This window comes from Stomoxys calcitrans, chromosome 2 (genome assembly GCF_963082655.1).
Source record: "Stomoxys calcitrans chromosome 2, idStoCalc2.1, whole genome shotgun sequence".
In the NCBI taxonomy this organism is placed as follows: domain Eukaryota; kingdom Metazoa; phylum Arthropoda; class Insecta; order Diptera; family Muscidae; genus Stomoxys; species Stomoxys calcitrans.
Window position 1 is genome coordinate 95,718,424 of NC_081553.1, and position 26,909 is coordinate 95,745,332.

The following is a 26,909-nucleotide window of genomic DNA, read 5'->3' on the forward strand; positions in this document are numbered from 1 at the left end:
ATATCTAAATTTTGACCAATTTCGATGAAATTTCGCACGCGTATTGTGTCTGCGGACCTCTTTCCCAATAATGCAAATCTCCTCGGCCATCCTGGGATTCTCTTGTGCTGATTTCCTTTCCCGAAGAGAACAACTGTCTTCGAAGGACCCCACCAGTGCAGTCGTTGACATTGTTGACATTTTCGTCAATGTCTTCTATGCTTGGACAATCTAAATTATCTTGTCCAAGTATTCTTCTGAGTAGCCTTCCGAATTTTGTCTAGTTGGTTTTCAACTTATTCCGGAAGCTTATCAAATTCGGCGCTGGCCGTGCTATTCTAAACCTAATGTAGCGATGGTCAGAGAAAGAGTGTTCCATGAAGACTCTCCAATCCTGAACCTCATCGATTAGATTTTCCGAACATATCGTTACATCTAATACCTCCTCGCTAATCCTATTAACAAAGGTCGTTAGTATTCAAGAACTCGGCCAGGGCTTGGCCCCGCTTATTAGTGTTGGTACTACCCCACGAAATGTGGTGAGAGTTTGCATCGCGCCCTATTAGTACCTCGTTTCCTGTCTGTTTTGCTTTCCTCATCAGCCGTTGCAGCTTCGACGTGGGTGGCGTTGTCGGAGAGTCGAATGGCATATAAAGTGATGCCAGGCATGCTCCACCGTCTCCTTGTCTCACCACTGTTGCATCCGTTATATATACTTAAAATTTTTATGACAAATAACGCAGGTTCTCGGCCGAGTACCAGCGTTAGCATAGAATAATTGGTATTTGATATGGTTCAGTCCAGAAACTTTGTTCCGGGTCGTCCATGGCTCCTGAATTAAGGCAATTTGAATCTTGCCCTAGCTGATTTTCTCCATCAGAGCGTGTGGAGCAGTCTCGCTCTGTTGGAGGTTTATCTGGATTACCTCAATCATTGGCCCTCCCAGTAAATGGGCATCCTGGGAGTAGGTGATGATCTCATCGTCTGCTCCCTGTTCTTTAGACTGCATTGACTTGCCTGTCACTGCACTGCCTGATGTCATCGTTTTAGGTTCTTTGCCTAGACTAGTCTTCCGACTATTTATAAGGTCGATAATGGTTCCATCGTCGGGTCCCTGTTCGTTAGGCTGTAGTGGATTTCTATTCCCTGTACTGCCTGATGTTTCTATACTAGGATCTTTGCCTTTATTAGTCTTCCCAATCTTAAATAAATGGGGTTCTGGTACCATAACCTACTCCCAGGTGATGGTACCATCATCGGCTCCCTGTTCATTGCGTTGCATTGAGACTCCTGTCGCTGCGCTGCCTAATGTTTCAATGTTAAGATCTTTACCTATCCCAGTATTCCGAATTTTGAAGTCGGTGATGGGTCCATCGTCGGGTCCCTGTTTGTTAGGCTGTGTTGGGTCTCTTGCCACTGCACTACCTGATATTTTAGTATTAGGATCTTTGCTTATCCTAGTCTTTTCAATATTGAGAGAGGCCATGATTGTCTCGTTGTCGGCCCCCTGTGTGTTGGGCGGTGTTGAGTCATCTGCCACTGCACGGCCTGATATCTCAAATGAGAATTTCTGCCTATCCTAGTCTTCCCAATGTTGAAAAAACAGCTTTGCTCCCGTGGTGTGCCATGTCTTTAGTCTTAGTCAAACTCGTCAGGGAAACTTGATCAATTCCTGCCACAAGGAGAGTTTGTTCCTCCTTCTCCTCCCTGTGGAAGACCTCCCACTTCTCTGCGACCAAACCTTGGTTTTGCTTGCTCAAGAATCCCAGCATGCTTTCCGTCGCAAATTCACTGCCCAATCCCTTGATGAAGACCGTCGCCTTTGTGAGCTGGGGGATATCCATCTTTCTCACCAGGTCGAGCTTTGCACCCTACTAGGGAGCGTGGATACCTCTGATGAGCTGTTTGACGGTATCAAAACATTCCGCCGACGCAAAACTCAGCGTAAAGATGTCCCCTCTATACTCGCAGCTCATCATTTGTATAAATGGACCCTCTACAGAGTTCAACACATGTTCGAAAATCCTATCATTAACCAGATCCTCCACTTGGGACCGATAATATGGTGGAATCCTACCGGATGCACAGCCGATATTAATGTCTGCATAAGTCAGCTCATCTCTGTTGTGCTTCCTTGCCACTCTCAGCGACCATCTTCCCCCTCCGTGATGGCTGTGGCCTCAATTTGGAAGTCACAGTCCCCCATGAAGACTTAGGGGCCGTGCGCACTTGCTTCGTTTCTGTTCCAACTTTGTCTACCTCCGCAGAACATTGTCTGCAGTCTCCATTGCGTTTCTCCAGAGTACTTGAAAGCGGTGTGCTCTTTTTCTTCTTCAGCATTTTAGCAGTGTTATGCTCTTCGGGAGATCTGATTTTTTTTTCAGCTTCCGTTGAAGTGTTTGGAATGTCAGTTCTATCTCTTCCAGCATCTTGCACTTTAGCCCGATTGCGCTGCCTCTGTTTCCTTCGTCGTGCACCGGATCGCTTTCTCGCTTGAAAGCGGGGTGCTTTTTTCTTCTTCACCATTTTAGCAGTGTTATGCTCTTCGGTAGATCTGATTATTTTTCCAGCTTCCGTAGAAGTGCTTGGAATGTCACTTCTATCCCTTCCAGCAGCTTGCATTTTCGCTCGATTACGTTGCCGGTACATACTCCTCTGTGTCCTTCGTAGTGCACCGGATTGCTTTCTCGGTCTGCTTGTGAGCTTAGCAAAGCCATCGCTCACTTCTGCCGTCTTCCCGATGCCCTCATCTCGTGATTCGGCTGCGATGACTGTTTCATTGACACTGTCACTATCTGAATCCGAGTCAGACACACCACCTTTACTTAAAGGCTGGGGACGAACTGTGCATCCCTCTGGTTTATCCGTCACTTCCTCCTTAATAAGTCTGACGATTAGTTGTGCGCTTGAAGCATTACTCTCGACTACAGGTGCCAAGGCGCCCACACCTATAGGAAGGGAGGACAACATGCTACGGCCTCACGCCGCCACCGCAGATGTTGAGTCTTTGAAGTCCATTTCTAGCCTACTCCAAAAGGCTTTAAAATTTTTCATAATAGGTAGTACCTATTCGGAGATACGGATATATATTTTTTTCTTTGAGGAGCGAAATAAAAACCTATAGCTATACTGACCTCCTTCTTACTTCCTTTAAATAATAGCCTCGTATTCTCACGATCTGGATTCCCCCATAGGATTTTCGCCGTCCTACCGACCGTTTCGCTGTTCCACAGGATTGCATGCGCATTCATCGCCCACTCCTGGCAATATTTTTAGATTATAAAGTACTCTTTTAATTGAGCTTTATTATGTACATCCTTTACGTGGTTCAAAAGGTGATCCAAGCATTATTTTTCTTTCAATAAAGCCAAAAAAAAAACTCCAATACTTACAATGTCACCCTTCAATACAAACCAAACCGAAAATTTCGCTATGGAATTATCAATGCATTTCTTATGGTAACGAAATTTTCGAGCGTGTAGCACCGGCCTTAAACAGGGAAGACCAATTTTAACAGGGCTTTCCTTAATAGACGAATGCACTGCTAGTTTTATTATAACAAATTTCGCTATCGTTTAACCAAACTCAAAAAATCCGGGTTTGTTCTAACCTCTTTATACCGATGATAGTTATCGCACATTCTGTAGCAAATTGTCAGGCAATTAGTTCAACTAATTAACTTTCTCCCCATTTGTCTCTTTGCAGCAGCTTTGCCACCACCTGTAATTTAAAACAGATAGCCCAACGAAAATGATGGCTGCGAAAATTGCATTCCATTTGTATTGGCATAAAAAACAACAGCTCATATGGTTTAATTTTAGAAATGTGTGGGCCATGCGAAGGTGAGTAGTCGAAACTAAAGACATATTTTGAGCCATAAATGCACTTTTCGACAGGATAACCATCATAGCGTATACGTGATTTTCCTATAATGAAACTAAATATTTATCATACGCTTGGGAGTACTTCGAATTTAGAAGAAATACTTAAATGAATCTTAAACATGTATTGTAAACGCGTGTTAAGTTCGGCCGGGCCGAATCTTGGCAACCCACCACCATGGATTCTGCTAATAATTTGTAGAAAATAAATTTAGTTGAAGGGCATAATTTTATTCTACATACCAAACTTCAGTCAAATCAGCAAAAATTAAAGCTTCTAGGAACCAAACAAGGACGATCGAGAGACCGGTTTATAAGAGAGCTATATCAGGTTATAGACCGATATAGACAAGAATTCAAATCGGGGGATCGGTTTATATGGGAGCTATATAAGGTTATAGACCGATTTAGACCGTACTAAGCACAGTTATTGGAAGTCACAACAGAACACTACATGCAAAATTTCAGCCAAATCGGACAAAAATTGCGGCTTGTAAGAGCTCAAGAAGTCAAATCGGGTAATCGGTTTATATAATAGACAGGCCCATAGCCAGGGGGGGACCATGAACGTTCCACTAAGGAACAGGGGCAAACATCTCACATATCAATGAGCGCAGTCCGATTCAATTTTAAGGCTCAATAATAAGGGGCCTCCTTTTAATAGCCGAGACCGAACGACGTGCCGCAGTGCAACATCTCTTTGGAGAGAAGTTTTATATGGCATAGTACATCACAAATTTTGACAGCATTAGGAGGGGAAAACCACCGTAGAAATTTTTTTCTGATGATCTCGCCAGGATTCGAACTCAGGCGCTCAGCGTTAGGCGTACATGCTAACCCCTCGACTTAACCGTGACTGATCCGAAGAGGTGCGCCAGGGTAAGGAGCAAGTTGGGCAAGGAGGAGAGCCATTCGTCGTATCCGTGGTCTCCGAGCCGATGGTGAAACAGGGATTTCCCCAAGGCGGGGCGATATCTCCGGCACTGTTTAACCGCTACCAATCCTCCATTCCACCCCCTCCAGACGGCATGGAGATCGTATCATATGTGGACGATTGTACGGTCATGGCATCAGGCCCCCGACCCATTGATGACATCTGCGATAGGTTGAACGTCTTATTCAACGAGCTTGCCTCTTATTTCACTGCAAGAAATCTTCAGCCAAATTGTTCACTACATTCACGCATGAGGAGCGTAGGGAGCTGAAAGTGATTTGCGATAAAGTGAAAAGGAGAAACAAGGTCCTCAATTCACTTGCCGTCAGCACTTGGGGTGCTGACAAAGAAACATTGTTAACCACTTCATACAGCGCCAGTATGGTCTCGTCAGCTCTGCGACACGCAGCGGAATAATATTCAGATCTGTCACAATGCCGCCCCTCGAACTGCGACGGGCTGTCTCCACAGTTCTCACGTGGACCACTTCCATCAGGAGACAAAGATCCTATCCGTGCGAAAACATAACTACATGCTGTCTAAGCAATACCTTTTGGGCTGTTATCGTAGAGACCATCAAAATCATCATCTTGTGGATAGGTATCCACCGCTCAGAAGCCTTAAAGTAGATCTACGTGATCTAGGGCGTGAGGTTCAGCGCTACAAGATAGAACCTCTATATCAAGCGGGACTAGACAATATTCATTCAGACAAAATAGCAGACGCGATGAATAGCTACCTGGTGAATTTGATCCTTGGAGGACGACCGCCTCCCATTGCGCCTGAAGTAATTGTACTCCCCCGACAAACCAGAATGGTTCTGGCTCAATTATGATCCGGCGGATGCAGCTGCCCCAATTCCTACAGAGCAAGGATTGACGCACACGACACACTTCACCTGTTTAACTGCCCAGCCAGACCCACTCGTCTCGGCCCATCTAGACGCAACTCATCTTAGTCGCAGAGTTCCTGGATCTGGATCTCAACAGAATCAAGCATACGAAAGATAGAACACAACACACTGCTACAACAACAACGGCCCGGCGTAGTATAACTGTGAGCACCACACAGGCTGAAGCATTGGGGTCCGATTTGTGTGGTCTTCAACGCTTTCACGAGTTATTGGCGCCTTCAAATAACCAATAGCCACCGCGTTCTCACGGCGATCGGTCCTTTGGACCGGAATAAGCTTGCTCGCCTTTAGGAGCTTGAGGAGGATTGCCACCTCCACATGCAATGCGGCTACAACAACAATAATAACTCTTTTGAACAATTTTTCTTGGCGTTCAGAATTCTTATATTAAAGAAAAAAAACGTAGTTATTATTGAATAATACATATTTTATTTTCATGTTTTTTTTTAATAGTTCATACACATACGTCCGTGTACAATGCGGTCTACACAAAGAAATAATATCTATAAATTATTAAATATTTTTACAATATTATCTATGTAAGTTTATCGATTACTTTGTAGTCAAATTTTTAGCTATGAAAAATAAGGTTGGTAGTTAGGTAGGTAGGGGATTTACTTAATTGTTATTAAAGAGAAATTGCACCGATCAATAATCTACGCTTTATCCTTTTCTTTAGTTGAGGACTCATCGTCTGATTCTTTATTTGTTGCCTGCTTCTTTCTCTCATCTCGCGTTTTGGCATTTTCCTTATCCAAACGTTCATGTTCGGATTTAATTAACTCTGCTAAATCATCCTTCCAGCCCAAGGCTTCGGCCAATGCCAAACAGCCATCATCACAGTCGCCTATGTAGGCAATATCGCGAGTATTTTTGGGATTGTCAAACATTAGGCCAGGACCCAACATAAACCATGAGCCAATGCCACCAAAATCATTGCCCACTTTGGTGCGATTGATCAACAAGCGTACACATTTTGGACCAGCTCGGTCGATGAGCGAAGCGAATGGTTGCACCTCCAACGAAGTACCCATAATAATCAGCAAATCACATTTGTTAAAATCTCTGGCAGGAAGTGAGTAAAATGTCTCCGGCAAGTTTTCACCAAAGAAAACAATATCGGGTTTAACTACCGAATTACAATCCTCACATGAAGGTACACTGTCCGAAAATATTTGCTCTTTCATCCATTCCATAGAGTAGAGTTTGCGGCAACCCAAACAGTGATTGGTAAAAAAGGTACCATGGGCTTCCACCAGTTTGTCTGCCGGTATACCGGCTATTCTCTCCAGAGTATCAATATTTTGGGTATAGTGCCTTAGAAGTAAACCCTTGTCATGAAGAAGCCTTACAAAATAATGTGAAGGGGTGGGATTAAACGATCCAGGATAAAGTTCTTTGGCCAAAGCAAAGAATGGTTGTGGATTGCTCTCAAAGTAGTCCATTTCAAATATAGCTGAGGGGTGTGGCAAATTATATTTCTGTAAATTATCATATAAACCTGAGCCAGGAGAACGAAAATCAGGAATGCCAGCCGCTGTTAAATAAAAGGAAATTTGTGTTGATAATAATAATTATTTTATGCAAATTTTGAAATTGTTTGCTTACATGTGGAAATACCAGCTCCCACCATAGTGATGATATTCTTAAATCCCTTTGATTTCCAATGATCACATAAGCCTTCGAATGTTAGATTTTCAATGATCTGAAAAAAAATGTAATTTTAATAAAAACAAAAATGTAAAACAACATCAAAGTTGATAGGGTTTTATAGCGAGCATGCGCATGGCACAGTGGCTGTAGCAGCATTCTGCCAGGTTTGGATTTTACTCCACTGAGTGTCTCTCAACGGCCGAGGTCACACTGGAGCTGCATATTTTGCTACTGACTGGCCAATTGCCAAGAAATTAATTTTTTGCTGCTGTAAAAGTATGTTGAACGACTCGGTAGCTGAAGTGGTGGCGAACACTGATTACCAGAGTGATGATCGTGATTTCATTCCCACCAGAGGCCTGGGTCAGTCGCTACTTTGGACGAAGACTGCCACTATAACCCTACCTAATAGCATTTCGGATGCTGTGCGTCCAGAGTGATCTGGTAGTAACTCGAGTGCAATTGGCAGAGTAGATGAGCAGGAAACGTGCCTTAATGGTCCCTGGTTATAAGCGGGCGACACAATACAACGTTGGTTTCAGCTATGAAAATTCAACCTTGAGTTTCTGGGTGGTGATTGCCCGCGAACATGACAGATATGTGCTGCTAAAAAAATATATAACTGCTTCGATAACATCATACATACAGCGCATAGAGACGTATACTTGTTTGCACAAAAATACTGTGTGTCGTGATGGCCATTGGCCCTTTAAATGGCCTAATAACTCGCTTTGTCACATCGAGTATCACATGCACTCAGTATTTAAGCAACAGCCGGTGCCGTCCATTCGCACACTTAGATTCTCCACTCAAAATCGCTGATTGTCTTCGACTGGAATTGCAGTTACTGCATATAGGGAGAATTTCACTATCCGCAACCTGTGGACGCGGCCGGTAGCTTCCAGCTGAATTTCTCAAGAAGACGATGAATTGTGTGGTGTTTATAGTTGTTGTTGTTATGCTAGTATTGTGTTGTGTTCTATCTTTCGTTTGCCTGGTTCTATTTAATATCCTGGCCAAGAAATTCTGGAACTACGGTGGGGGTGTGTCCAGAGGGATCTGGGTCTGAGTCAAGTGGTTTGTTGTCAAGCTCCTGCAGGTGAGCAACCTCGTTCCGGTCTAGAGGATGGATCACCGCTGTAAAAGTCTGGCCATTGGTTATTTAAACGCCCCAATAACTCGCTTTGTCATATCGAGAATCATAGGTCTTACTGAGACTCTCCGCTCGAAGAGCGGTAGCTGGCAGCTAAGCTTTTCGTGCCAGCAATGAACACTACATAGACCTCAAAGTTACAGCCTATGTGATTCTCACAGCTATGCCGTGCTGGGAGACATGTGGGTCTGGCTGGGCAGTAAAACAGGTTACGTGTGTCGTGTGCCCCCAGGTCACAATCGGAACAAACATCCTGCACGTTGGCATTAATCCTTGCTCTGTAGGAGTTGAGGTGGCTGCATCTGCCGGATTATTATTGAGCCAGAACTACTCTGGTTTATTAGAGGAGGTCAATTTCTTCAGTTGCGATGGCTGGTGGTCAAACGGACAAACATCCTGTGCGTGGTCATCAATCCTTGCTCTGCAGGAGTTGAGATAGCTGCATCTGTCAGATTATAATTGAGCCAGAACTACTATTGTTTGCTGGGGGTGTTCAATTTTTTCAGTTGCGATGGGTGGCGGTCGTTCCCTAATTTACATCTCTGTAGGAGTTGAGGCGGCTGCATCGGCCGAATTGTAATTGAGCTTGAACTAATCTGGTTCGCAGGGGGTGTTTAATTTCGTCAGGTGCGAAAGCTGGTAATTATTGGCCGCATCTGCTACCGAGTCGTCATGAATGTTGTCCAGACTCGCTGGGTATGACGCATGATCTAGAGGTTCTCTCTTTTAGCGCTCAACCTCTCGCCCTAGATCGTGAAGATCCACCTTGAGACTTCTGAGCGTTGGATGATTTGGATGGTCCCTGCGACAACGACCCAGAAGGTTTTGCTTTGACAGCATGTAGTTATGTTTTCGCACGGGTAAGATCATTGTCTCATGATGAAGGTGGTCCACGTGAGAACTAAGGAGACAGCCCGTCGTAGTTCGAAGAGTGATATTCTGACAGATCGGAATCTTATTCCACTGAGACCACAATGGTGCTGCATAACTTAACACTGACCGGCCAATTGCTTTGTACGTGGTCAACAAGGTTTTTTTGACACCAACACAAGTGCTGCCGGCAAGTGACCAAAGGACCTTGTTTCTCTTTTTTGACATTATCACAAATTGCAGTGGCATGTGAGGAGAATGTGTAAGAGCTGTCAAATTTGACACCAAGTATTTTGGGGCACTTGTTGGTCGAAATTATTACTCCATCGAATAACACAATGTGGCTGAAGGTGTGGTGGCAGATATCTTCTGATCTCTTGCACCGAAATAAGCTGCAAGTTCGTTGAGGTAGACGTTAAACTTATCGCAAACCTGCTTAATGGGTGGAGGGCCTGATGCCATGAACGTACAATCTTCCTCATATGATATGATCTCTATACCGTCTGGAATGGGTGGAATGTAGATTAGGTAGAAATTTAACAGTGCCAGTGATATCACTATGCCTTGGGGCACTCCCTATTCTACTCTTCTTCTCTTATCCCAAATTTCCACAAGGACTGCCGACCGCACAAATAATTCGCGACCCAGAGTTTCAGGCCTGGATGGAGGGAAACGTTGGCGATATACTCAAATAATTTGGCATGACTAACCGTGTCGAATGGCCACCGTAGCGCAGAGGTTAGCATGTCCCCATATGACGCTGAACGCCTGGGTTGTATGAAAATTGTCGGCGGTTGTTATCCCCTCCTAATTCTGTCGACATTAGGGAGATACTTTACCATTTTGTATGGCAGCCATGTAAAAACTTCTCCACACAGAGGTGTCGCACTGCGGCGCACGCCTTTCGGACTCCGCTATAAAAAGGAGGCCCCTTATGATTGAGCTTAAAAAACTTGAAACGGACAGCACTCAGCCACTGTTCCTTAATAAAATGTTCATGGACAAATTTGCAACCGTGTCGAATAACTTCGATAGGTCCAGTGCCACGAGGACCATCCTATCGCATGGCCTGGGCTGATTGAAGCCACGGCAAATGTGTGCGTTGATGGCGTGCAAAGTAGTTGTTGTATTATGCAATCTTCGAAATTCATGCTGATACTCGGCGAATGGAAATTCTTCAACGAAGCTCGGCAGGAGTAGTCGCTCAATCGTCTTGGCTACTGGTGAGTGAAGGGAGATCGGTCTGTACGACTCCTCCTTACTCGAATCCTTTCCAGGCTTCAGTAGGGGGGTCACTCTGCCCATCTTCCAGACAGCGGGTACTATAAGGGTGTTCAAAGATAGGTTGAGGACAGGCGTCCCGATAGCCGAGTTTAAAGCGTGCTCGGATCTAAGTCCGATGGTCGCGGATTCCATTCCCACCAGAGGCCTTGGTCTTTCGCTACTGTGGTGTCACAATAGACCAAAAATTGTCTAAGTGATTCTGTAAAGGACTGTCACGCTTACCTAACCTAACCTAGATTGATGACAGTTGTGAAGCACTCGACTCCTGGTAGATCCAGATTCTGCAGCATCAGTGCAGAGATTCCTTCGGGGTCCAACGCCTTAGATGGCTTGGCGCCACGGCGCATTCGTAACTTTATCCACGGTGAATTGTGATAGCTGTCCATCGGCTCTAAGACCACAAATACGACGAATGACTCATCTCATAAACTTGTCACTCGCTGGATGCTAAATAAATTGAAAAACCTGGCGCATCTCTTAGGGTCAGTCATAGTTAACGTCGCAAAAGGGTTCGAGAGTGATTTAACAGTAGACCACTGCTACCTAAGTTACACTGTTGCAAGTAGTCCAGCCACAAATTCCGCTCTTGCTCCTTGACTACCTTCTTTATTTCACGATTCAGCTCGCTGATTCTGGTTTTAATGGGGCCTGTTTGGGGTTAGTGGGGTTATAGTCGTTCCTTTCCATGCAGCAGATAGTACATATTCCTTTGAGATACATAACCCCTTATACAGACATTTACAACAATCAATTTACCTTCTTATTGCCACCATCATCTTCATCCAAAGCGGTAACCAAATTCAACTTCTGAGCAAAGAATTTCCTAATGGCTTCCATAGTGGTGTCCTCTTCTACAAAACAAAACAAAACCTATAATTAATAAAAATTAACAACACATTCCATAGGACAACCCCAAAACATATGCACTAAAAGCTGAAACGTATAAGAAGTCCAAATTCCAAATATAAACAAACCATTAGCCAATGAAAACCAACACCCACCCTCCCCATATTCACCTGTTTCTGTTGCTGATGAAGTTTCATTATCATCTTTAGGTTTGTTTTTATTTTGTGAAGATGTCGGAGTTTCGTCGCTCATTTCGATTGATAATCCACTGATTAAATATCTCTTCGGTTTTATTCTGGGCAATAGTTGTCTATTTTGAAGTAAAACTGTTCTCAGTAGTGAAGCCGTTTTGTAAAATTTATTTAATCAACAAAATAATATTTAATTTTTGCAGCCAATGGGCAGTAAAAAGCAAACACGCACATCTACACACAGAAATCAAAGTCAATGAAAAAAAATTTTGACGTCGTTCCAACTTTACCCGAGTACTACGATTTTATACAACCGTGAGGATAGTTAAGAATCAATGCCGTTACGAGTTCTGTCATTTGATATTATTTTGGGGGTGTTTTATTTACCCATTAAACCTAGTACTGACTTAGAGTTTTCAAACGAACAACTGTCAAAACGCGCAAAATAAATGGTGACGAAGATAATGCGAACGCGTTCCGTACAAGTGGTACTGAGTTCTATGAGCAAAATAGTAGCGACATGACGCTGCATCAGAATAAATTTCGCACAATTTTAATTGCAAATGTAATTAAACGCTCACGAAATGGACCGAATCAACTCTGATTCAATACTGTTGTCTTTGTTGTGTGTTGTTGTTTGACTTTTGTGTTCTGACAATGGAAAGAGTCCGTAAATGAAGTCAGTAATAGGCTTTAAGCGGATTTGCTCGCTTAGTTTGTATAGAGAAAAATTCTATACATGATTACAATTCCAGTTTACACTGCTCTTTAAATCAGTATTTAATGGCTCGATCATCTGCTTTCCCTTTATAAAATCACCTGACTAGAGCCTTAACCCAGATTTAATAAGCAGTGGGGTTTAAGCGGCTAATCTTATCGCCCTTTATTAAAAGATATGGTGTCATCATTCAATTTGAATGACAAAAATAAAAGAGGAAGAACGCAACATATTTACTCAATGTTGTAGCGTTGAAGTAGGTTTATTTGACAGATTTCCTGTGTTTTTGTCATGTTTTGTCAGTGTTTTTCGTCATCAAAGTTAAAAATTGTTTAAATTTTGCGTGTTACTTTTGCGGGATTTGTTTGCAGAGTTGCATTTTTGCAACACAACGCTCAAAACCAAAGCTTAACGCTCTCATTCTGTTTTGTCCTTAAACGTTCTAAAATTGCACATGCTATATGAGCTGTCGCATTCGTTATATGAGCTGTCAAGTCTTATGGTCTTATGTACGTCATTTACGAATAGAGCGCGCTTTAATCGGCATGTCTTCTCATATGCATAGTAGTTTTGTATAGACGTGGGTCTACATGTATATCCGAAGAAATAAAAGCTCGATTCAATCCAAGGCGGAGCAGCTGTTAATAGCCGGCCAGATTTGACAGTATTTAGATGTCAGATTTTTGTTGGTATTCTCTTTGTTGTTATCTTCTTTCTAGCATTTTCTTTGCTCATGTACGCACACGTGTACACACAAAAAACGTCGATCGGTTTGATGACAAGATGGCGAATTGCACCATATGGTTTGTGGTAGTTGTAGAAAAGAGACCACCTTTAATTGTTTCGCCATGGGTTCAATCCAAGGCGGATTTATCCCTTATCATTGAGCTTAAAACTTGAATAGGACTGCACTCATTGATATGTGAGAAGTTTTCCCCTGTTCCTTAGTGGAATGTTTATTGGCAAAATTTGCAATTTGGAATTGTAAGTTGACCAAATCGGCCCATAACTTAATATAGGTTATACTTACCATACGGTGTTTTTTTTGATATCATTTTACGGTATTGCTTCACTATCAACATACGGTATCAATACACATATCTTAAAATTCAGCGTTATTTTATTACAAAATTTTTATCTTATTGGGTTGCCCAAAAAGTCATTGCGGATTTTTTAAAAGAATGTAAATGCATTTTTAATAAAACTTGGCATGAACTTTAATCAAATATACTTTTTTACACTTTTTTTCTAATACTATTCCCCTCCCAATTTTTCTTATTGTTTATGTTTTCTCCACAATTTTTCCCAGTGTAGTAGTTTTCATAGTTGTGCAAAAAGGGCTATTGTATAGTCTCTCCCTTTATGCAACTGTTATTGTGGTTACCGCCAAATACAACCCTGGCTAACCACGCTTTTTCAAGAAAGTCAACTCTGAGCATTTTGTTTTGAAACTTGTCAAATTGACCAACCCAGCTGTTTGTTTTCTTTTCCTGAAAAAGTTTTTTTAACTAACTAAAAAAATCCTTGAAAAAATGAAAATTATTTAGAGAAAACTATTGAAAAACTCTCGGCCCTATTGCATAAATGTTAATGTTTTCGTTTTGCGTCATATTCCGTTGTCGGAGGTGCAAAAAAGTTGCTCGAAAAATGTGTGCGATGTAAGGCTGCGGAAAACGTGAAATTTTACAGACAACTCTATTGGAAAGAAGAAAAACAAGCACACACGTTGCCACAGTGGCAATAATAACTAAAACAGACTCTGGGCTGTAGTGAAAAAGTGAAAAGGGGTAAGCGCAAAGTGGAAATATAAAATGAAAAATTTATCGAATATTTAATCAAAAAGAGTTGAGTAGAAATTAATTATTGTATTTTCGTTTGTAGTATAATATTGCGAAACATAGTTCCCGGGGCGCGCTGAGACAAGACGACTCGAATAATTGATACAAGCAAAAATACCTCATGCAAGATGCACCTCAATCATGCAACAGCAGTAAGTACGGCCGCTATGATCAATTATCAGCATTATGCACCGGCACAAATTACAACTTCCCATGGGGTCACCACCTCGACGAATCAACACCAGACCATATCTGCAGCCGGACTGCAGCAGGGGCCTTTCACCCTACATCAGCTAACAGCTGTACAAGCCATACAGCATCCTACCCATCAGGCTATGCTACATCCGCAACATCCTTTGGTCCATCTATTGGATATTTCCACAACGGCAGCCAATACATCGAATATCAATCATCCGGCACCGATAACGCCGATGACCGTGACAAAGGTTGAGATGCCCGAAGAGATTCCAGAGCCTCCCATAGATGATCCACGCAAAAAGAAACAGTGCCACATTTGTAAAAACAAGTTCCGGCAATTGACCACACTTCGTAATCATATGAAAATTCACACCGACGAAAGACCCTACCGTTGCAAACATTGTGAGAAGGCATTTCGTCAAATCTCCACACTTACAAATCATGTTAAGATCCATACCGGCGAGAAACCATTTAAATGCAATATTTGCTCAAAGGATTTTCGTCAACAGTCGACTTTAATCAATCACATCAAAACTCATAAGGGTAAGTAAAGGTAGACTGTATAATATTAATATTATACACTGATTAAGTTTCCAGGAATGACCTATAGACTAAGAACAACCATGGTAATTTAATCATTTAATTATGAATTTTCAAATTGGTATAAGTATCGGGTATATAATTTTTTTTTTTTTTTTATTTTCAAAATTTTACTTTTAAAACATTTTATTCACTTGAATTAATTTTTTTACATTCTCTGTTTTTCTGTTGTTTTCTTAATTGGTTTTAATAGGCTGTGATAACAAATTTTGAATTTTTTAATAGATTAACATAGAGGGTTTTAAGAATTTTAGAATTTTTGTTTATCGGTCTAAAATTTAGACAAATGGTTCTTAAAGCTTAGTAGGTAGGGTTTGTTAGACCGAAGAGCGCGCGTCTAGATGCACCATAGTACGTTACAAGGCAATTGAACGAAAGAAGGGAAGTCAAAGCAAAGGACAAAAAAGAAGGTATAAGGTTGAACCAAAAAGAAGCTCTCAACTATGAGCATCACGCGGGCTGGACCTTTGAGCCCCGATCTGTATGGTTTTAATCGTTATCACGAGAAGCTTAGCTGGGAGTTACCGGCCATAGGTTGCGGATAGTGGAATGCTCTGTATATGAAATATCTGCAACTGCAGTGGGGTAGCTGCAACAATAAGTAATATTGAGTGGAGAAACGCTGAATAGCCGGGCGGCACCGGGTCTTGCTTACATACTGAGTGCCTGTGATACTTGATATGACAAGGCGAGTTATTGGCGCCTTTAAATACCCAATAGCCATCACGATGTCGCACCGATCGGTCTTATGGACCAAAACGAGTTTGCTCACCAATGGAGCTTGACGAGGATCGCTACCTCCACATTCAAATGTGGCTATAACAACAAAAACAACAAGAGGTTTAATTTAATAGGGAGAATATAGACACGGAAAGATTCTTCTTGAAAATGCGAGTCAGCCCCAAGATAAATTATGTAGCATTGAGCCACAGAGCGGTGGTTATACTGACCCACGTATCATTCGTGCGGTTACTGTAAAGGGAACAATGTAGTGCAGACGTCGTTATTACGCACTATACATAACGTTTGGCCATTCACTTCTAATGTTCCTTCGTGATGAGTAATGATATAATTCACAGATATAACATGTCTGTATATTGTTGTATATAGTTGCATATGTACGAATTGGTTGCTGATGATATCTTGTACAAGTGTTCTCTTGCAGATTGAAATGAAGCCTTTGTGGTGTATTGTTATTTGAGCTCAAGCACCAATTCTGTTAGTCTTTCAAAATCTGACAATAGCGAGGTTTAATTTAAACCAGATGTGTCCGCAACATTAACCTTACTAGCAATATTTATTGTTATAAAAGCACTAAATAGTACTCACAATAGTTCCAATTAGGAGGAGGTCGCTAGTCCCAGGTTACAAAAACGTAAAAGAGGTTGTTGTTGTTGTAGCCACATTTGCATGTGGAGGTGGCGATCTTCGTCAAGTTCCTATAGGTTATGGGAATATGATGGCCAATAGTATTTATGCAAGAGCCGGTGCCTCCAGCCTCTGACTGAGACACTCCACTCGATATCGCTGAATGTCCGCGACTGCATCTGAATAGAGCATCCAACTATCCGCAACCTACAGACGCGCCCGGTAGCTCGCAGCTAAGCTTCTCGTGACCACCACACAGATCGGAATTCAAAGTCCCAGCCTTTGTGGTGTTCACAGCTATCCTGGGACGTAAAAGAGGTTTTCACCATTTGTGGCAGTATGAGCCACGGTCTCCTCTGATTCAGTTTTACTTTCGTCTGGAGATAACCAATGATTAATTTGATGAAATTAACCATTCAAATGAAGAGTTCGCACACTCCCTGTTTAACATTCAAGGCCTTAAGTTGTCATAATTGTTGTTGTTGTAGCCTCGATCATATGATCCCCACACCGAGCTACAGAAATCCAGCTGCTTCAATTGGTGTGGTCCATAACAGTCCTTAGTTTGGTTTCTATTTCAGTAGCTGAAACAGTATGTTGTTTTCGTCGTCATCGTAGGATCCCTCACAACAACAACAAGGGAGATGTGTCGTGTGGTACCTGGATAATAGCGGGAGACATCGCGCATCAATCCTAATCCAGTATGTATTAATGCGGCTTCACTTTCGGAGCCAGAAACACAATGGTTTGCTGAGGAAGATTAACTTCCTCTGGTGCAATGGGCGTTGGGTTGTTTGAATGATATTAAGTACCGCTTGATATGCTGTTGAAATAAGAGTTTCACTTTTGTAGCGCTAAAGTTCTCACTTTAAATTAGTGATGGGCACACTAACACATGTGCACATGGTTACACTTACACCAAGCCCATGGACAGTTATTTCCAATACTATGTGCGTGCAATTGCCGTGTGACGCCTCAGGGCGGTGGCTACCATGATAAAAGCCTAGTAGACACTGATCGACATAAGAACTGAGAAGATAACTTTGAGTATTGCAGTCACTCCATTAGCTCTAACTTGTTGTTGTTGTAGCAGTGTATGGTACACCGAGGCGGCAGGCCGTTCCGATGAAGGATTCAATCGGGTCAATCCTGTATGTACAACCGGCTGCTATGTGATTGCTCACAAATTGTCTTTTAGAGGATGTTGTATAGATCATAGTCATATTAGATAAATTCTCTTTCCAATAGGCTGCTACCTCGTATTTAAAAAATCAAGAAGAAAGAAATTCCTAAATAGCGACATTTATTAAAAGAAATTTTACATGGTTTAAATATGTAATGCAAATTTGCCCATGAACATTCCATTAAGGAACAGGGCCAAACTTCTCACATATCAATGAGTGCTGCCGAGTCCGAACACCGTAGGGCGACACCTTTTTTGGGATGAAGTTTTTACTTCTTACCAGGATTCGAACCCAGGCATTCAGCGTCATAGGCGGACATGCTGTCCATGTGCTTCTGGTCGTTTGTCCTACGTAGGGTTGTATATGCTGCCCATCTATGTTTTAAAGCCAGTACAGTCCCATAAGATATCCATATTTCCCCTCAACTAAGATCTTTGCAGAGCTGTACAAATAAAGGGTGATCTTTTAAGAGCTTTAGGAAATTTTTTCAAAAAAAAAACATAAAATTTAGAAAAATGCATGTAATCTTGATTTGAATCGATAGTACGGTCCATATAATTTAATGTTTGCAGATTATTTCGTGCAAATGTTGAGCGTGACTGTCCATCCGCTTAGTCATCCATCCGCTTGGCATACTCTCTCCAACATTTTTGATGGTATCTCAGGAATAAATGCTTCAATGTTGTCTTCCAATGTGTCAATTGAAGTGGGCTTGTCTGTATAGACATGAGCTTTAACATAGCCCCACAAAAATAGTCTAAAGGCGTTAAACCGCACAAACTAGGCGGCCAATTGATCGGTCCCGAACGTGAAATAAAATGTTCACCTAACTTGCCTCCCAATAAGTTCAATATTACGCGTGCTGTGTGGCAGGTGGCATCGTCTTGTTGAAACCACATGTCATGCAAGACTAGCTCTTGTATTTTGGGCAAAAAAAGTTGGATATCAACTCACGTTAGCGCTCACCATTCACAGTTACGTTACGATTCGCATCATCTTTGAAGAAGTACGGTCCAATGATGCCACCAGCCTATAAACCGTACCAAAATGTGATTTTTTCTGGATACATTGGCAGCTCTTGCAATGCTTCTGGTTAAACTCCACTCCAAAATCGACAATTTTGTTTATTTACGTATCCATTGAGCCAAAAATGACCTTCGTCGCTGTATGAAAGAAGCGCGCGACGAACTTTCTTAATAGAGCACGAATTTTGGTTATAAAATTTAATAATTTGCAAGCGCTGTTGGTTTCTAGGACGATACATGGTTTAATTAAAGATCAAACTGAAAAAGTTTGAAACAAAACATGAATCGTGCGTGAGCTGTTTAAACCAGTGTTGCCAAAAAAATAATAGCTAAAAAATCACCCCTTAGTAAAGGATTCAATGAAAATTAAAAAAAGGCCATTAACATCCCATTACGAAGTACGGGAAGACATCTATTAGTTGTTGTAGTGTGTTGTACACTAAGATAGCAGCCCTTGCCGATGAATGACTTCATCGGGATCTGATCCTAAGTCGATTAGCTGGGCCGTTAAGCAGGTGTAGCGTGTGTCGTGGGGTATCAGGTTACAATCGGTACATACACCTAACACGCTTGCATCAATACTAGCTCTATAGGAGTTGAGGTGGTTGCATAGCCGCGGGAACGTCATGGCCATTGGTTTTTTATAGGCGCCAATAACTTGACTTTTCATATCGACCGCTGGCCTCTCACTGTGACTCTTTATTCGATATTGCTGATCGTCCCTATCAATTACTGCGTATACGAGCATTTTAGTATCCGCAACCTGTGGACGCACCTGTTAGCTCTCTACTAAGCTTGTGATGTAATACCCTACGGGAAATGCGTGATAGGGACTGATCCCAGTTCTCGTCCCCTTACATGGAAAAAACTTATCACTTTTATAAGTGTTGTCACTCAAGGTGACGAATAGCCACCATTCTAACACCGTAGGATAGGTCCTGGGACAGTTCGAAAAGGATGAGTTAAAACACTGTTGAACTATCTTTTTTATTTATAAACGTGTAAAAGACCATTTCATGTCGCCACATTTGTAGTAAACAAACAAATGAACAATTTGAACAAAAAAAAAATTTTAAAAATTAATTTCACAGCTTATTTACTAATAAAAACAACAGTAACTACAAAAAGTGGTTGTCGAAAAATCCCATTATTAGCTACATGTGTCAAATTTTTTTTTTGGATTTCCAGTTTTCGCCACACTTGCAGAACAAAATGGATCGACGGCATTGATTAACTATCCGCCACCACAGACAACGCAGGGTACTTCACGTAAAGGACAGTCCAAGGCAGCTGCCCATGCTACGGCGGCACAATTGATTCATCAGCAACAGCAGCAGCAGCAGCAACAGCAACAGCAGCAACAACAAGGGCAAAGTACAATAACATATACACAACAACAAAGACAAAATATAACCAAGAGTCTTTATACAGGCAGTTACAATTCACCACAGGCGGACGAGCTGGTCAAGCCATTTCAGTGTCATATTTGCAAACGGAGGTTCCCACAACTAAGTACCCTGCAGAATCACGAACGCACCCACATTGATCCGAAACCCTACAAATGTGATGGTTGCGACAAGGCATTCAGTCAACTAGCAACTCTGGCCAATCACAAGAAGATCCATTCCGGTGACAAGCCGTACGCATGTCAATACTGTTGCATGACCTTCCGGCAGCAGAGCACTCTCAACAACCATATGAAGACACATGCCAATCAAGTGGCCACCATAACATCGCACAACACTGCCCTGGTAGCAGCAACAGGCACAGGTGAGGCGCTTGTTATGACGCCGTTCAACTGAAAGACAAAAGAAAAAAAAAAAAAGAATTACTTAATAATAAATTATGCTTATATTAATTAATGATTATAAGAAAATATAATATAAAAGTAATAATATGATGATTTATATTTGCGCTTAACAAAAAAACTTTATTTTAAATTTTTACACGCTAACCTACAACCTGCAACAACAACAACAACAACGAAACAACAACAACAATAGGAGGAGGAGGAGTAAATCACCCGACCCATGGTAATAGTAACATCCCTTTAGCAGCCGCTACCATCATGGTGACCCCAACCGCTTCGGGACATTTGCAAATACAGCCCCAAGTAGAGCATCACCCCTTGCTACATTTTCTCGATAGCAACACCACCGTCAGCACCCTAAGTAATAAGGAACAATTCTCCTCGCCCAATAATATAGGCGGCGCCCCCACAAACACCACCGGCGTTGTGGCCCATTGTATACGTAACAGTTGTCCAGATCGTCCATTCATGTGTAGCGTCTGTCGTCGGGCCTTCTCCCAGCAAAGTACACTCGCCAATCACTTGAAGACCCACACCGGCGAGAAGCCATACAAATGCAAAATATGCGAAAGTCATTTCCGACAAGTCTCCACACTAAATAATCACATGAAAATCCATACCGGTGAAAAGCCCTATGTTTGTTCCTATTGTCCTAAGCAATTTAGACAAAAAAGTACTCTTACTAATCATGTGCGCATTCATACCGGTTGAAATAGAGCAAATGATGAGGGCGCTGCCGCCGACGCCAATACCAACGCCATTTCCATAGTCGATCAAACTAACAGCAACACTTCGATGCTGTTAGCAGCAGCACCACCACCACAACCACCCACAACAACACAGCCAACGGCAGCGCCTCATCATTTGTCACACCACTATACAACATTTCTAAATTCACCACATCATCAAATACGTCCTTTCATTGTTTCGCTCTCGCTACCATGATCATTGCATAAAAGCTCATACCAATAACGAATCGCCTGCCCGCCCTTCCGCCATCCCGCCTCTCCCATTGATTTCCAACACAATTTTTACAAACCACCACACTCACCTCTCACTCTCCCACTCCCCCACACTCTTGCTAGCTAGCTAGTTCGCTCCTTAATCCCGCTCTCACATGATGATATTCTATAAACAAACAACAAAAGAGAAGAAAAAAAAAAACAAAAACAAAACAAACCTTGCTAGAGAACATAGAAGTTACTGTTGTTTCCTTTTCTTAGAGAATTTCTTAGAAATTCTAATTGCCGCAGCATACAAACAAACAAAGAAACCCGTAATGAGAATTTGCAAATGAAAACGTAAAACTAAAATCTATACAACAACAACAAACAACTAATTTTAAGCTTAGAGTTCTTGGTGTTCGTTAAACTAAACAAAAACAAATCTCTTTCACTCTCTATCTCTCTGTATCACACACACACACACACACAAACACTCACCCACTATACAACACTCTCTCTGTTATTCTTTCCCAACTGAAAGCCTAAAGAAGAGTATAAACTTTACAAAAGAAAACAAAAAAATGGTCCTTTCACAAAACTGCTGTGCAGCCGTCGTCATATATACCTACTATACCTATACATAAAAATAAAACAAAAAGAAAAAAATATTCTATATAACATTTAAGGGTACTTTCAAGCATACTGTGGTGAGTTGTTTAGTGGCGACAAGTCGCCTTAAACACTGACCTACGCTACTATTTAAAAGAAAATATAAGAAAAATACTGAACAAATTTAAAGAAAAACTGATAATACAGGGTGTTAAACATTACTTTTTTTATTGTTCTCCCTCCCCTCCCCCCCTAGCTTCCTTCGTTGCAATCCCCTCTGTTGCTTTTTGTTTGCAAATAAAAAAATATAGCTTACCACTCCCCATTTACCAATTTCCCCCTCCCTTTTATACCTTTAAGCAATTTTTTGTGTTTTTATTTTCCCATTTTAAAATAGCATAAGTTTTTTTTATTGGTTTTCCATCGTACTCTCCTCTCCCCCCTTCTCTTGCTCTACCATATTTACATTCAAAAACGAGAAAGCCTTGCTTTTCTTAGCTCCCCAAAACAACTTTTTGTTTTTATTCTTTTTTTTTTATTATTTTCCTTATCAAATGCCTCCTAACTTTAATGTAACGATAATTTAAAAATTAAACAAAAACAAAAAATGCGGAAAAAACTAATTTGTTAGTACATACATACATACTAAATATTATTATTATTATTGTATACATAGTATATAGTTGGCCGTCATGATGATAATGATGAAAAATATATGCAAAATTTCACCAAACATCATAATCAGTTTGATTTGTATGACTGATTGATGATTGACTATGTGTGTAATTGATGAAAAACAAAATGAATAGAAACGAAATGAAGTGAAACAAAAAGAAAATTTCGCTAAAGATGAAATATTTTTTAAAAAAATGGGGAAAATATTACAAGTATTTTTTCATGTGCAACTTTTTTTGTAATTTGTAATTTTTTTATACGTTGAAGAATATTTGAACAAGAACACAACACAACATACACAAAGAACAACAATAATTGATACTGTGTACTTAAAAAACCAACAAAAACATACAACAAAAAGAAACAAAATAAAGAAAAATTATATAAGAAATATAAAAAAAATAAACGTTTAAAACCATAATCATTTGACACTCATCTGTGTGTATATGTATCTTAACAAATTTATCAGCCCAATTCTGAAAACTCCCTGGGAATAAACAGGGAATTAATTTCTCGCTCGAATAAAATCCTCCTATTCTGATTGAATTGGCAGAGAGAATTTCGAGTTTTCGAGAACAGCTGTAAAATAAGTCAGCGAAAGTTATATTTTAGCTAAACACTTGACTATTATTTTTTGTGGAAAAAAGAAAAGAAATGGAAAAATAAGCAAGAAAGAGTTATAAAAGGTTGTTAAAAATGTTTACCAACATGTATAGTGTTGCTTTTGTAATCTCTGTTTTACTTTTTGTGTTTTATTTAGTGATCCGACTAAAGAACAACAAGGCAGCAGGAGCCGACGGGTTACCCACTGAACTATTTAAGACCGGAGGCAACACGCTGCTAAGGCGTATGCATCAGCTTATCTGCGCAATCTGGCTAGAAGAACGCATAACCGATGATTGAAACCTCAGCATACTATGTCCCGTACACAAGAAAGGAGACAAGACGGAATGTGCCAACAACAGAGGAATAAGTCTCCTCCCCATCGCATACAAGATACTCTCGAGCGTACTGTGTGAAAGATTAAAACCTAAAGTCAATGAGATAATTGGGCCCTATCAATGCGGCTTTAGACCTGGTAAATCCACACTGGACCAGATATTCACACTGCGCCAAATCCTGGAAAAGACACGAGAAGGACAAATCAACACTTTACGTTCAAAGGTATTTTAAGTCATGTCTGAGTTTGGTATGGAAAATTAATAAGACTCTGCAGGATTACATTTGCTGATACGCGTTCCTCAGTAAGAATAGAACCATTTAATACCAAAAGAGGTTTTAGACAAGGAGACAACCTATCGTGTGATCTCTTTAATACCCTGTTGGAGAAGATTATACGAGATGCAGATGTGAATAGATATGGCACACTAATCACAAGAGAACACATGCTACTCGCCTATGCCGACGACATCGATATCATAGGTCGGTCACCGGAAGTAGGAACTGCTGCCTTTGAAAGAATCGAGAGAGTCAGTGAAAATGGGTCTGGCAGTAAATGGGGATAAGACGAAATAGATGGTTTCAACTCCCAAAAAGCCTTGCACAACCGAGCAGCTAAAAAGAAAATGGAGAAAGTTGTTTTCACAACATTTGAGACAGTCAGTAACTTTTTCTACCTCGGCATCGCCGTAACCGAATCGAATGACACCAGTTTTGAGATTAAGAGAATAATAATACTGGCAAACAGATGCTACTTTGGACTAAGTTAGCAGTTTAGAAACAAGGCCTCTCGACAGACGAAGATCACACTATACAAGACACTGATACTACCCGTGCTGTTATATGGTTCTGAAGCATGGGAACTTGTGAAAGCAGATGAGGCAGTGCTTGGAGTATTTGAGAGAAAGATTCTTCGTAAAATATATGGACCAGTTTGCGATAATAATAGGCAACGTATGAACCACGAGCTGTAGAGGACGAGAGCATAGTTAGTTACATGCATCAAAATACAATGGCTGGGTTTGCTAGGTCATGTTGTCAGAATGGATGAAGAAGCTCCCACAAAGAAGTCTTTTTGAAGGCAAACACGGTGGTACACGCAAACCTGAAAGACCAAAAGCCCAATGGAAAGATTAAGTGGTGGGAGACACCTCGAAACTTGGTGTCAGAGATTTTAAAATGAGCGCAGAAGATCGAGGCGCTTGGAACGCTATTCTACGTTCGGCTAGTGGAACAAATATTCTGTCATAGCCAATTAAAGTAAGTTTAAATGCAAATTGCAAATTTTGCCCATGAACATTCCACTAAGGGGCAAACTTCTATATCAATGAGTGCAGTCCGATTCAAGTTTTAAGCTCTATGATAAGGGGCCTCCTTTTTATAGCCGAGTCCGAACGGCGTGTCGCAGTGCTATACATATTTGGAGAGAAGTTTTACATAGCATAGTACCTCACAAATGTTGCCAGCATTAGGAGGGGAAAACCACCGCAGAAAATTTTTTTTGTTGGTCTCGCCAGGATTCGCACCCATAACAATTTTCGGTTTTCATTCAACAATTTTTGGCTAAAATGAGATGCTTCCAGGGAGGTCTGGTGGACAGATAAATAAGTTGTGTCACATTCTACACGTTGGCGTTTTCCCTTGTCAAAAGAAGTTAAGGTGGTTAAATCTTACAAAATCCTTAATTGTTTTCTATACCACTCCCCTAAGTTGGTTCATGTCTGGTATTGTGTCTCCACCTAAGTGCCGGTATATGTTAGACGCGAAAACCGGGCAATGACAAACGTTTCATCATCTTTCCCGCATGCCCTACCCATGCTATAACTTGCCGCACCGATTTTACATAAGTGGGCTTGTAGTCCTATGTGTTCCGTTATGACCTCCTTCTTGCTTCCTTTCAGTAATAGCCTCGTTGTTGTTGTAACAGTTTATTGTGTTCTATCTTTCGTCTGCTTGATTTTGTTGAGTATCAAGACCCAGGAACTCTGCGACTAAGATGGGGTGCGTCCACAGGGATCTGGGTCTGAGTCGAGTGGGTCCTGCCGGGCAGTTAAACAGGTGACGTGTATCGTGCGGTCCCTGGTTACAATCGGGACATACATCTTGCACGTCGGCATCTATCCTAGCTCTGTGGGAATTGAGGCAGTTGCATATGCTGGAACGTTATTGAGCCAGAACTACTCTGATTTGCCGGGGGAGGTCGATTTCTTCGGGTGCAATGGGTGGCGGTCGTTCTCCAAGGACTACATCCACCCGGTAGCCAATTACCGCATCTGCTACCGTGTCTGCATGAATGTTGTTTAGACCCGCTTGATATGCCGCTTGATTAGAGGTTCTCTCTTATAGCGCTGAACCTCATGCCTTAGATCGTGTAGATCTACCTTAAGGCTTCTGGGCGGTGGATATATTTCCACAAAATGATAATTTGGATGGTTTCTGGGATAACAGCCCAAAAGGTATTGCTTGGACAGCATGTAGTTATGTCTTCGCACTGGTAGGATCTTTGTCTCCTGATGGAGGTGGTCCACATGAGAACTGAGGAGACAGCCCGTCGCAATTTGGAGGGCGGCATTCTGACAGTTCTGAATATTATTTCACTGCGATAGCCTCGTCTTCTCACGATATGGATCACCCCATAGGATTTTCGCCGTCCTACCGACCATTTCGCTGTTCCACAATGCTGCATGCGCTTTCATCGCCTTCTCCCTTAAATCGGACTGCGTCGACACGAAAGCCAAGTATATTGACGGCAGTCCGCTGGCCTTCACCGCTAAATCGTCTGCCCTTTCATTTCCCCTTACTCCGTTATGGCCCGGCTCCCCAACGAAGCGGATTTTGCCATCCTCAGAGAAGGCGTTAATCTCCTTCTTACACTGCAAGACTGTTCGTAACCTTACAGTTCTGGTTGTTATTGCCCTTATGGCAATTTTACTGTCGGTAAAGATGTTACACTCGACGTCCTCGCGTTAGCACCACACCACTTCACGCATTCCGTGATCGCCCGGATCCCCGCCTGCAGGACCGTTTATGGTCAAGCAGTCTAGAACAGATCTCAGTCCCTGGTACCTCAATGTAGACACCCAGGCCCGCTCTGTTATCTAGCTTTGATCCATCCATGTAACATGATCTTCCAGGTGGTAATACTAGGGTTCCGTCCATCCATGACTTTGCCGCTGGCAGCAGTGCATCGCACTCGACCTCAAGTGTCGTCTCAGGTATTCGAACGAAACCTCATCCATTCCTTCCAGGTTTCCTATCGTTGCCTCGATTATACCGCGAAACCATTCTCGACTCGGT

General features: G+C 41.7%; 2 protein-coding genes across 3 annotated transcripts; one reads left to right on the forward strand and one right to left on the reverse strand.

Annotated features, from left to right (window-relative positions):
- Positions 1–6,113: 6,113 nt before the first annotated feature.
- LOC106095814 (NAD-dependent protein deacetylase Sirt2) lies at positions 6,114–11,960 on the reverse strand. The gene is made up of 4 exons (XM_013263199.2): positions 11,684–11,960; positions 11,424–11,518; positions 7,316–7,412; positions 6,114–7,244 (listed from the first exon to the last, which is right to left on the reverse strand). Exons 1-4 carry the CDS (start codon positions 11,763–11,765, stop codon positions 6,364–6,366), a joined length of 1,155 nt encoding a protein of 384 aa, XP_013118653.2. The 5' UTR covers positions 11,766–11,960; the 3' UTR covers positions 6,114–6,363.
- A 1,895-nt stretch (positions 11,961–13,855) lies between these two features.
- On the forward strand, positions 13,856–23,094 carry LOC106095812 (gastrula zinc finger protein XlCGF26.1). Of its 2 annotated transcripts, XM_013263198.2 has the most exons (5): positions 13,857–14,209; positions 14,304–15,001; positions 19,824–20,009; positions 20,067–20,405; positions 20,639–23,094. In XM_013263198.2, the coding sequence occupies exons 2-5, from the start codon at positions 14,389–14,391 to the stop codon at positions 21,154–21,156; spliced, it is 1,656 nt and encodes a 551-aa protein (XP_013118652.2). In that variant the 5' UTR covers positions 13,857–14,209; positions 14,304–14,388; the 3' UTR covers positions 21,157–23,094. The 2 variants fall into 2 exon arrangements, with proteins under 2 accessions (XP_013118651.2, XP_013118652.2); XM_013263197.2 differs by having other exon boundaries at positions 13,856–14,209; positions 19,824–20,405.
- The last annotated feature ends 3,815 nt before the right edge of the window (positions 23,095–26,909 follow it).